Below are 12,973 nucleotides of genomic sequence, written 5' to 3'. Positions count from 1 at the left end.
ATTTCATTTTACACCATGCCCGAAAAAGAGTAGGAAGAAGCAAAGCTTATTTAATCCTACCCCTTTCCCACTTCAAGCGTTTACAAATATATAGAATCATTTACTGACCTTTTTATATAATAAAATAACATCTATGAATTAGTATACAACAGTTTTGTAATATGTAATTAATTAATTAATTCAGTCATTATTAACATACTGAGATGAAGAATATCTTATTTTCAATAAGGTTGAAAGTATTTCTCATAATTCTTCTTTTTTGTACTCTGTAAGCACTATTATTTTGAACAACCTCTTAAACTGGATCATATCAGTACAATTTTTAACTTCTTTACTTAATCCATTCCATCATTTAATTCCACATACTGATATGCTAAAAGTTCTAAGTGTTGTACGTGCATATAAATGTTTTAAATTATTTTTTCCTCTAAGGTTATATTTCTCCACTTTAGTTGAGAAGAATTGTTGTACATTCTTTGGTAGCAGGTTATAGTTTGCTTTGTGCATCATTTTAGCTGTTTGCAATTTTACCAAATCACCGAACTTTAATATTTCTGACTTAATAAATAAAGGGTTTGTGTGTTCTCTATATCCAACATTATGTATTATTCTAACTGATCTTTTTTGTAACACGGTTAGCGAATGTAGCGCACATTTGTAGTTGTTTCCCCATATTTCTGCACAATAACTCAGATATGGTAACACTAGCGAGCAGCAGAGGTGGGTAGAGTAGCCAGAAATTGTACTCAAGTAAGAGTACTGTTACTTTAGAGATTTATTACTCAAGTAAACGTAAGGAGTAGTCACCCAAATATTTACTTGAGTAAAAGTAACAAGTATGTTGTGAAAAAACTACTCAAGTACCGAGTAACTGATGAGTAACATACACACACATATCATATACATGTGTGTATATATATACACACATTTATATATATATATATATATATATATATATATATATATATATACACACACATATATATATACAGTATATAATTTATATTTATTTATTTTGCCGTTTTTGTTTACATGTTAAAGGTGTTTTAATGAATATACATGCATGTTTAACACATATAGATTCCTTTCTTTCATGTTGACAAGAATATAAGTTGGTGTATTACCTGATTCTGATGACTTGCATTGATTGTAATCAGACAGCAGTGCTTAACGTCCACGTTTTCAAATGCAGGAGAAAAAAAGTTCCTCCTTTCTGTCTAATACCACATAAGTGGTTGGTTTTTGGTATCTTATTTGTCCAGCTTCCATATTCGTTTTCACACACTTTACAAGAAATACATTGGCGGCAAATTCCGTAGCTTGCTAGCTTGTTTGCGCTGGCTTTCGGAGACTCTTATTTTGAAAGCGCAGGCGCGATGGAGCGGCACTTTTATTGTGAAGACAGGAACTGTGCAGTCAGTCTTTAGGCTTGTGACGGGATGTACGGTTGAAATAAAAAAGTGTCTTTTTTCCTTCACACTTTTGATTGATTGATTGAAACTTGTATTAGTAGATTGCACAGTACAGTACATATTCCGTACAATTGACCACTAAATGGTAACACCCCAATAAGTTTTTCAACTTGTTTAAGTCAGGTCATGTGACCGCCTGGCTCTGTTTGATTGGTCCAACGTCACCAGTGACTGCATCTGATTGGTGGAACGGAGTCAAACGTCACTAGTGACTGCATTTTATTGGTGGAACGGAGTGAAACGTCACCAGTAAGGCAGGCACTTTGAAGGTCTGTCTGACAGACCAAAACAAACAAAGCGTGCATTAACAGATCGATAAAAATTAGTAGCGAGTAGCGAGCTGAATGTAGATAAAAGTAGCGGAGTAAAAGTAGCGTTTCTTCTCTATAAATATACTCAAGTAAAAGTAAAAGTAAGTTGCATTAAAACTACTCTTAGAAGTACAATTTATCCCAAAAGTTACTCAAGTAGATGTAACGGAGTAAATGTAGCGCGTTACTACCCACCTCTGGCGAGCAGTAGAGAATATGTAGTGATTTTTGGCCCAGGACATATTTTGCTTTATTCATTATTGAAATGTTTTTTGCCACCTTATGTTGTATGTTTTGTATATGAGATTTCCAGTTCATTTGATCATCTATTAATACTCCCAAAAATCTAGTTTCTTTTACCCTTTCTATGTCTACTTCGTCTATTTGTATTTGTGTACGATGCTCTTTTCTACTATTACCAAATAGCATTATTTTAGTTTTACTGAGATTCAAAGATAGTCTGTTTTTGTCACACCATCTTTTTAATTTGTTCATTTCTTCTGTTATTATTTGTATTATCTTCTGTGTGCTCTCTCCTGAACAGAAAGCAGTTGTATCGTCTGCAAATAAAACCAACTTTAAGTCCTTCGTAACCTTACAAATGTCGTTTATATAAAGATTGAACAATCTTGGTCCCAGTATTGACCCCTGGGGTACACCACAGGATATATCTAGCCGTGTTGACATATTTTCACCCATCTTTACATATTGCTTCCTGTTGGTTAAATAACTTCTTACCCAATTCAATACCAAACCTCTGATGCCATATCGTTCTAATTTTCGTATTAAAATATCATGATTAATTGTGTCAAATGCTTTTGTTAAGTCCATGAATACTGCGGCCGCTAGAGATGCGCGGTTTGCGGGCACAACCGCGGAGTCCGCGGATTATCCGCGGATCGGGCGGATGAAATTTTAAAAAATTAGATTTTATCCGCGGGTCGGGCGGTTGAAATTAAAAAAAATTAGATTTTAAATAGATTCAGGCGGGTGGCAGTTAAACCAATTGGGAAATATATATACATAGTTAAATGTTGTTACCCACATACGAAAAACGAGCAGGCACCTGCTGCATATGCCACAACAGAAGAAAAAAAAAAAAAGAGATGGACACTTTTACGGAGCGGAGAAGGCCCCCGACGCCTCGCCGGGGTCCGGGACCGAGGCCCCTTCCCCCGAGAGGGCCCCACCGGGAGCCGTAGCTGAGGCGATCCGTGAGAAGGGCCCGACGCACGTCCAGGGTCACCACCGCGCCCACCGCACCGACACCCCGCCTCGTCCGCCTTCGCCGCGGCCGGCGTCACGCGCAGCAGGTAAGCAGCTTACCTGCCCGCCACCCCCGTGACCGGGGGCTCGTAACAGGGGTCACTCCGCGCGCTCCGCCCGCGCAGCTTACCTGCCCGCCACCCCTGTTGCCGGGGGCGCGTAACAGGGGTCACTCCGCGCGCAGTGCGCTCACGAAAGGGGTGGGGCTCACCCTGGTTGATATAGCAGCTAGGACGGTGGCCATGGAAGTTGGAACCCGCTAAGGAGTGTGTAACAACCCACCTGCCGAATCAACTAGCCCTGAAAATGGATGGCGCTGGAGCGTCGGGCCCATATACCCGGCCGTCGCCGGCAGCGAGACGCGCTTGGAGGTGCGCTCAGCGCGGCTCCCATATGATTGCGCACTGGTGTGCGTCTGGGTCGTGACAGCGTGGCACGCGAATGTCTGTGCTGCATTGGATCAGTCTCCTTTAACAGGCAAAAGCTTTATAACCTCACTAATGCCTTGCATCGTCTATATTAGATATATAACAACGGGCGGGTGCGGTTCTGATCAAATGTTAGATCGGGTGGATTGCGGATGGTTGACGACTTTCTGATGCGGTTGCGGATGAAATAATTGCCTATCCGCGCATCTCTAGCGGCCGCACATTCTTTACCATCTATTGCATTGGTAATTTCCTCTGTTATTTTGGTTAGTGCTATTGATGTTGAGATATTTGCTCGGAATCCATATTGGTTCTCCACAAGCGTCCCACTTTTGTTAATAAATAAATCTAATCGACTATTGAATAATTTTCAGTCTTCAGTCTGTTTTACAGTCGAGGTTACAGTGGGTGTTACTGTGGGCTTTACAGCGGCGGTTATAGTGCGCAAGAGTTACAGCGGGTGTTACAGTCGAGGTTACAGTGTGTCTCCCAGCGGGAGCATGACGTGACGACGGTGGTGGAGACAGAGAAGAGGGGAAAAACAAAGACGTATACAAGACAACAGTACTGTCGTCCTCACAGCTCCACTTCTCCTCAGGGGATGACATCTGACTTCATGCAACACACACCTTCCTCTCAGTACAGTATGAAGATGCATCACCTCCCAGAATATCAAACTACTTTGTACCCCATGATGGACCCACTGGATCTTGGCTCAGCTCCTCTCTCGGACGCTTGAGTGGGCCGCAGGTGAGAGAAGCAAAGGGAGGAGGAGGCGGGGGCATCAGGATCCTGAAGGGACAACAATATTCAAATATTCATTTGTGCAGTTAATGAAGAATACAAACATTCAAGCAGTTAATGAAGAATACAAACATTCATGCAGTTAATGAAGAATACAAACATTCATGCAGTTTATGAAGAATAAAAACATTCATGCAGTTTATGAAGAATACAAACATTCATGCAGTTAATGAAGAATACAAACATTCATGCAGTTTATGAAGAATACAAACATTCATGCAGTTTATGAAGAATACAAACATTCATGCAGTTAATGAAGAATACAAACATTCATGCAGTTAATGAAGAATACAAACATTCATGCAGTTAATGAAGAATACAAACATTCATGCAGTTAATGAAGAATACAAACATTCATGCAGTTAATGAAGAATACAAACATTCATGCAGTTAATGAAGAATAAAAACATTCATGCAGTTAATGAAGAATACAAACATTCATGCAGTTAATGAAGAATACAAACATTCATGTAGTTAATGAAGAATACAAACATTCATGCAGTTAATGAAGAATACAAACATTCATGCAGTTAATGAAGAATACAAACATTCATGCAGTTAATGAAGAATACAAACATTCATGCAGTTTATGAAGAATACAAACATTCATGCAGTTAATGAAGAATAAAAACATTCATGCAGTTAATGAAGGATACAAACATTCATGCAGTAAATGAAGAATACAAACATTCATGCAGTTAATGAAGAATACAAACATTCATGCAGTTAATGAAGAATACAAACATTCATGCAGTTAATGAAGAATACAAACATTCATGCAGTTAATGAAGAATACAAACATTCATGCAGTTAATGAAGAATACAAACATTCATGCAGTTAATGAAGAATACAAACATTCATGCAGTTTATGAAGAATACAAACATTCATGCAGTTTATAAAGAATAAAAAGATGAAGTTTATAAAGGCTACCTTTCCACTGCTTTGTCTTGGACAAGATCAGAAGGTGACAGTGTGGACTCTTGAGGAGCAGGAACCTCTGGAGGACTGCTGAAAGGCTAACAAGCAAAGCATAAAAGTTGAGTATTTACATTTATGAGATCTACTTCAAAGTCGTCATCTAACCTCCTCTTTCTTGCTGCTTTCATGGCAATCCTGCAGGGAACTTCCTGAGTGGGGCTGAGAAGGTAAAGCATCTTGATGTTCTGCTGCATCGCCGCTGTGAGCAGCCTTCAAACAGATGACAGTCCAATAAGAACATGATTAGTTCTTGCTTTGCCACAGATACACTTACTCATCATTCTTCATGTTCACAAACAGACTTTTACTTTGAAGGTGTCATTTCTGCTACGACCACCATCCTTGCTGATATCACTTTGAAAGATCTATTAGGAGCATATTCTGCCAGGTGAGTTTGATGATTAAGCAGGAATAAAGTGAACAGACAGCTGTGTTTATTTAGTGAATATTAGCTGATTTTCTTTTGCAGCTTTGATGGTGGTTCATATCAATATGACATCATTCTGTGGAACATATTGAACATCAAACCATTCTTTACTAATAGGTTTTATGCAAGCATCAGCAGGTCTAAAGCCTCTTTAGATCTTTATTATACAGGTAAAAGCCAGTAAATTAGAATATTTTGAAAAACTTGATTTATTTCAGTAATTGCATTCAAAAGGTGTAACTTGTACATTATATTTATTCATTGCACACAGACTGATGCATTCAAATGTTTATTTCATTTAATTTTGATGATTTGAAGTGGCAACAAATGAAAATCCAAAATTCCGTGTGTCACAAAATTAGAATATTACTTAAGGCTAATCCAAAAAAGGGATTTTTAGAAATGTTGGCCAACTGAAAAGTATGAAAATGAAAAATATGAGCATGTACAATACTCAATACTTGGTTGGAGCTCCTTTTGCCTCAATTACTGCGTTAATGCGGCGTGGCATGGAGTCGATGAGTTTCTGGCACTGCTCAGGTGTTATGAGAGCCGAGGTTGCTCTGATAGTGGCCTTCAACTCTTCTGCGTTTTTGGGTCTGGCATTCTGCATCTTCCTTTTCACAATACCCCACAGATGTTCTATGGGGCTAAGGTCAGGAGAGTTGGCGGGCCAATTTAGAACAGAAATACCATGGTCCGTAAACCAGGCACGGGTAGATTTTGCGCTGTGTGCAGGCGCCAAGTCCTGTTGGAACTTGAAATCTCCATCTCCATAGAGCAGGTCAGCAGCAGGAAGCATGAAGTGCTCTAAAACTTGCTGGTAGACGGCTGCGTTGACCCTGGATCTCAGGAAACAGAGTGGACCGACACCAGCAGATGACATGGCACCCCAAACCATCACTGATGGTGGAAACTTTACACTAGACTTCAGGCAACGTGGATCCTGTGCCTCTCCTGTCTTCCTCCAGACTCTGGGACCTCGATTTCCAAAGGAAATGCAAAATTTGCATGGTTGGGTGATGGTTTGGGGTGCCATGTCATCTGCTGGTGTCGGTCCACTCTGTTTCCTGAGATCCAGGGTCAACGCAGCCGTCTACCAGCAAGTTTTAGAGCACTTCATGCTTCCTGCTGCTGACCTGCTCTATGGAGATGGAGATTTCAAGTTCCAACAGGACTTGGCGCCTGCACACAGCGCAAAATCTACCCGTGCCTGGTTTACGGACCATGGTATTTCTGTTCTAAATTGGCCCGCCAACTCCCCTGACCTTAGCCCCATAGAAAATCTGTGGGGTATTGTGAAAAGGAAGATGCAGAATGCCAGACCCAAAAACGCAGAAGAGTTGAAGGCCACTATCAGAGCAACCTGGGCTCTCATAACACCTGAGCAGTGCCAGAAACTCATCGACTCCATGCCACGCCGCATTAACGCAGTAATTGAGGCAAAAGGAGCTCCAACCAAGTATTGAGTATTGTACATGCTCATATTTTTCTTTTTCATACTTTTCAGTTGGCCAACATTTCTAAAAATCCCTTTTTTGTATTAGCCTTAAGTAATATTCTAATTTTGTGACACACGGAATTTTGGATTTTCATTTGTTGCCACTTCAAATCATCTAAATTAAATGAAATAAACATTTGAATGCATCAGTCTGTGTGCAATGAATAAATATAATGTACAAGTTACACCTTTTGAATGCAATTCCTGAAATAAATCAAGTTTTTCAAAATATTCTAATTTACTGGCTTTTACCTGTATATAGTCTGTACTCTGCACTTTCGTTTGGAGGACCCTGGCTGAATTGTGGTAAATGTGTTTAATGCCTTTGGACATCAAATTTAAGGATTTATGACGCCATTTAGGCCTTCATTTTCACAATTTAATGACTTTTATTGCTTTTTCATTGCCCGTGGAAACCCTGTAACACATTGAAGAGACTCATACAAGACAAGCAGATAGTTATTATTACCTCCACAAGATAAGAGTTTGGTTTCCGGGGACAGAGAGGATACTGAACCATTGCCTGAGAAGATGGAGGACTTGATGACACGTTAGAATGACTTGAGGGACCATTTGTATTCCTCCAATAACCAGCAGGGGCCGAGAACGCAGGGTAGCCATTGGCTGGATAGTTGAACCAGGAAGGATGGTTAGTGTAATTGCTATTAGCTGGGAATCCATGAGCTGCATATGCTGAAAGGAAAGTAGACAATGTAGCGTTAACACCAGGACTACATCTCACTGTGACCGACCTAGTTAGGACACTAAAGACATGTGGGAAGACTACATCTCACTATGACTGACCTAGTTAGGACACTAAAGACATGTGGGAAGACTACATCTCACTATGACTGACCTAGTTAGGACAATAAAGACATGTGGGAAGACTACATCTCACTATGACTGACCTAGTTAGGACAATAAAGACATGTGGGAAGACTACATCTCACTATGACTGACCTAGTTAGGACACAAAAGACATGTGGGAAGACTACATCTCACTATGACTGACCTAGTTAGGACAATAAAGACATGTGGGAAGACTACATCTCACTATGACTGACCTAGTTAGGACACTAAAGACATGTGGGAAGACTACATCTCCCTATGACTGACCTAGTTAGAGACAGCAGTGTCTAGCACCTGATGTTGCTCTGTTGCTAAGAATGCACCACACAAGATGGCTGATTTATCAGATGCATTTATTAGATTTTTTACAAACTGATGTTTTTGTATTAAATGGTGCCAAGTATGCACAGTAGAAACTGGGGCAGTTATCACTGCACCAGATACATTTAATTTAAAAACTGTACTTTTCAGTTTAAATGTTGATACTTTTAATAAACTACAAGCAATGTTTCATGTGTGTGAGCAAAGGCAAAAAGTCCCTGAGCATTGAGTGGAGCCCATGTGAGCAACATCACACCTGCACATTGTGGCTACACCAGCAGCACACCTGTCCCAAACATGACTAAATAATAAGTTACATCTCCATCCATCCATCCATTTTCTACCGCTTGTCCCTTTCGGGGTCGCGGGGGGCGCTGGAGCCTATCTCAGCTGCATTCGGGCGGAAGGCGACGTACACCCTGGACAAGTCCCCACCTCATCGCAGGGCCAACACAGATAGACAGACAACATTCTCTTATTATTATAATCAAATGACAGCAGTCATTTCCATTTCTAATATACAGTAAGTGTTTAGGCCCACTTACAATGACAATAACAACAAATATTGTTTTTCATGAACTGTGTACTTGTATTGTTTGTCTGGGTGGAGGTCCTGCTTTGGAAATAATTTGTACCCCTTTCAGACATTGCATTTAGTTCCCATTAAAACATTCACATGTTGCACAATGAGATGCAAGCAGGGGATCACGTGTACATTCCTGCAACTTCCTGTTTGTAAAAAATATATTTTTATTAGTATTTATTTAATATACCGTATTTTCCGCACTATTAGCCGCACCTAAAAACCACAAATTTACTCAAAAGCTGACAGTGCGGCTTATAACCCGGTGCGCTTTATATATGGATTAATATTAAGATTCATTTTTATAAAGTTTCGGTCTCGCAACTACGGTAAACAGCCGCCATCTTTTTTCCCCGTAGAAGAGGAAGTGCTTCTTCTTCTACGCAAGCAACCGCCAAGGTAAGCACCCGCCCCCATAGAACAGGAAGCGCTTCTTCTTCTACTGTAAGCAACCACCCGCCCGCGTAGAAGAAGAAGAAACGCGCGGATATTACGTTTCATTTCCTTTGTGTGTTTACATCTGTAAAGACCACAAAATGGCTCCTACTAAGCGACAGGTTTCCGGTTCATGAAAAGACGCAATCTCTCCATCCGCACACGGACTACTATTTCACAGCAACTGCCTAAAGACTTTCAAGAAAAGCTGGCTACTTTCCGTGCATATTGTAAAAACAAGATAGCTGAAAAAAAGATCCGGCCAGAGAACATTATCAACATGGACGAGGTTCCACTGACTTTTGATATTCCTGTGAACCGCACTGTGGATACAACGGGAGCACGTACGGTGAATATTCGCACCACAGGGAATGAGAAGTCATCCTTCACTGTGGTTCTAGCTTGCCATGCTAATGGCCAGAAACTTCCACCCATGGTGATATTCAAAAGGAAGACCTTTCCAGCCGGCGTCATCATAAAAGCTAACTCGAAGGGATGGATGGATGAAGAAAAGATGAGCGAGTGGTTAAGGTAAGTTTACGCGAAGAGGCCGGGTGGCTTTTTTCACGCAGCTCCGTCCATGTTGATATACGACTCCATGCGCGCCCACATCACGCTGGGTTTTAATATATTATTAAAGTTTGACTGACCTATCTGACTGTTTTTTTGACATTCCTTTAGCGCAGTTAGATGCGGCTTATAACACGGGGCGGCTTATAGGTGGACAAAGTTTTGAAATATGCCGTTCATTGAAGGCGCGGCTTATAACCCAGGGCGGCTTATGGTGCGGAAAATACGGTACTAACAGCATTTCATAATTAATATTTATAAATTAAGATTCCTAATAAATGACACTAGAATAAGCACACATTTGATTGGTAAATCATAGTGTAATGACCTGGAATTACACTTTATGTGTGGTGTTGGAGTTGTCCGACTTTTTGTGTGGCTGTAAACGCATCACTGGCTAAGTGCCATATGTGCATGTGTTGGCGCAAGTGAGAAAGAGCGAGCGGCTGCTGTTGATATAACAAAGTTGCTTTTGGTCTGGTTTGTACTGCAGAAAATGACCAGTTTTGCTAGATATACTTTTTTTTTACTAATGTTTTGGTGATGTGTTTATGGCCGACAATAAAGAGTTTTACTCAGTAAAGTGATGGATGGAATTCATGTCCTCGACAGACGTTACAAAATTTGAACAATGATGACGAAAACTGTTTTCTCTGTCGTGTCCGTGTGTCGAAAATTGTTATGCGCTTATTTTTTTATTTGATTTTGTGCGTGGCATAGATTTGCCGTGCGCAGAGGACGCTTGAGCAGGGCGCAATTGCACAGGCGCGCACCTTAGAGGGAATGTTGACTACAAGTAAAAAAGGCACGGACATTTCTCCTTTCCCTTATCGGACCGTAAAGTAAAATATTGAAGCGGACTGAAGGGTGAATTGTGTGTATGGTAAAATGTCTTGGTGTGGACAAGATGACATTCTATGCTTGTATTTGCAGTTGCTCGTTCCCTCACTCCTCCAAATCCTGATAACAGGGTGGAGTTCACACAAAACAGAACCTCTGAAAAACATCCTTTCTGTACTCGCACATCAGGACGGGGTGTAAAAGGAAGGCAAAGTCATCCAGTGGGAACTCACCTTGTGTGGAGCCAGAGGCAGTCAAGGTCGACTTCAAGCGGGCGTGCTCGGCTCTCACCTGATGGGTGAAAAAAGCCCTATGAAGGAATGGCACCAGTGTCGGGGGAAGTGCATTGTGGGTAGGTGCAGTGCACTCAGAGCCTGTGTCTGGAGGTCTGATGGTTCACACTACCAGTCTATCTTGGAGGGGAGCATCAGTGACAACCACATTCTCTTACAGCGTCACCTTCTTCTACCTCCGTACTTCTCATTTCACACTACTTACGGTTTCCAACAGATTGTCTGTCAGTCGCTTTGCTGCCTCCAGTCCGTCTGCATTTGGGTGGCTGGAACATAAATGAGACCATGAAAGAGTACTGGATTAGATTATATTTGTGGTCGACTGCTTAAGTTTTGTGCCAAAGAACTTAGCTTTGCTTTTAAGCAATTTTTAGAAAGATGCTACAATTGTCCCAGTCCCTAAACCCGGTCGTCCTAACATTTGAAGTGATTTAGACCTATAGCCCTGACATCTCTGCCTATTGAAAGACTGGTGCCATCAGACTTTTCAAAAAAAATTGAACATGCTCTTGATGCGTGATGGATGAGAATCAGCACCTCCAAGTCCGAGTCCATGGTTCTCGCCCGGAAAAGGGTGGAGTGCCATCTCCGGGTTGGGGAGGAGATCTTGCCCCAAGTGGAGGAGTTCAAGTACCTCGGAATCTTGTTCACGAGTGAGGGAAGAGTGGATCGTGAGATCGACAGGCGGATCGGTGCGGCGTCTTCAGTAATGCGGACGCTGTATCGATCCGTTGTGGTGAAGAAGGAGCTGAGCCGGAAGGCAAAGCTCTCAATTTACCGGTCGATCTACGTTCCCATCCTCACCTATGGTCATGAGCTTTGGGTTATGACCGAAAGGACAAGATCACGGGTACAAGCGGCCGAAATGAGTTTCCTCCGCCGGGTGGCGGGGCTCTCCCTTAGAGATAGGGTGAGAAGCTCTGTCATCCGGGGGGAGCTCAAAGTAAAGCCGCTGCTCCTCCACATCGAGAGGAGCCAGATGAGGTGGTTCGGGCATCTGGTCAGGATGCCACCCGAGCGCCTCCCTCAGGCATGTCCGACCGGTAGGAGGCCACGAGGAAGACCCAGGAAACGTTGGGAAGACTATGTCTCCCGGTTGGCCTGGGAACGCCTCGGGATCCCCCGGGAGGAGCTGGACGAAGTGGCTGGGGAGAGGGAAGTCTGGGCTTCCCTGCTTAGGCTGCTGCCCCCGCGACCCGACCTCGGATAAGCGGAAGAAGATGGATGGATGGATGGATGCTCTTGATGCACTGAAGTTTGCTTCTAAATTAATAATAAATAATAAATAATAAATAGGCCAAAAGAGGAGCAGAGGACTCGGATTTATTTGCTTTTTAAACACCTGGAGGGAAATGGGTGTCTTTTATTCATTGACTTTTCATCTGCTTGTATTACCATTCAACTCCACATTTTCATTCATCGCCTTTTCGAACATTTGAACTCAAGTTCTAATCTTGTGGGCTGCATTTGAGACTTTTTAACAAACAAAAGGCAGAGAGTCAGAGTGAATGTTTTCTATCAAACAGTGTATTCTCTACACTATGTGTCAGGGTAATTTTAAAAAATGGGACTATTTTAAAGTATTCAGATGACAGTCCCCAATGAGAACAAACATGGACCTATTGATGATGTTGTCAAGTGGTGTGATGCTTCATATCTACAAGTGAACACTCTTAAAACACAAGATATGATTATTGATTTTACAAGGCAGGCAATCCTATAAATATCTTGGGACCATTATTAACAATACTTTGAATTTTAAAAATAACTGTGATGGCCACTTCACGGTCTAAGGAAATTGTCATACCTTCATGTTGACAAAACCAGCATATTATTTTATCAGGCTATTAATGAATCGGTTTTATCTTTTTGTCTGGTGTCATGGTTTGGAGA

General features: G+C 41.6%; 1 protein-coding gene across 2 annotated transcripts in view; it reads right to left on the bottom strand.

Annotated features, from left to right (window-relative positions):
- LOC133615830 (KH homology domain-containing protein 4-like) overlaps window positions 1-12,973 on the bottom strand; it is a 30,431-nt gene that overhangs the window by 711 nt on the left and 16,747 nt on the right. The window contains exons 8-13 of one of the 2 annotated variants that reach the window (XM_061974652.1): window positions 11,286-11,346; window positions 11,021-11,078; window positions 7,659-7,882; window positions 5,367-5,471; window positions 5,214-5,299; window positions 4,139-4,269 (exon numbers count right to left, since the gene is read on the bottom strand). In XM_061974652.1, the coding sequence (XP_061830636.1) occupies window positions 4,155-4,269; window positions 5,214-5,299; window positions 5,367-5,471; window positions 7,659-7,882; window positions 11,021-11,078; window positions 11,286-11,346 (649 nt within the window). In that variant the 3' untranslated portion in view covers window positions 4,139-4,154. The remainder of the gene's footprint in view (window positions 1-4,138; window positions 4,270-5,213; window positions 5,300-5,366; window positions 5,472-7,658; window positions 7,883-11,020; window positions 11,079-11,285; window positions 11,347-12,973) is intronic. The other variant, XM_061974651.1, reaches the window with a different exon arrangement.

This window comes from Nerophis lumbriciformis, linkage group LG15 (genome assembly GCF_033978685.3).
Source record: "Nerophis lumbriciformis linkage group LG15, RoL_Nlum_v2.1, whole genome shotgun sequence".
Taxonomy (NCBI): domain Eukaryota; kingdom Metazoa; phylum Chordata; class Actinopteri; order Syngnathiformes; family Syngnathidae; genus Nerophis; species Nerophis lumbriciformis.
This window is presented reverse-complemented; position numbering and strand designations above follow the sequence as displayed.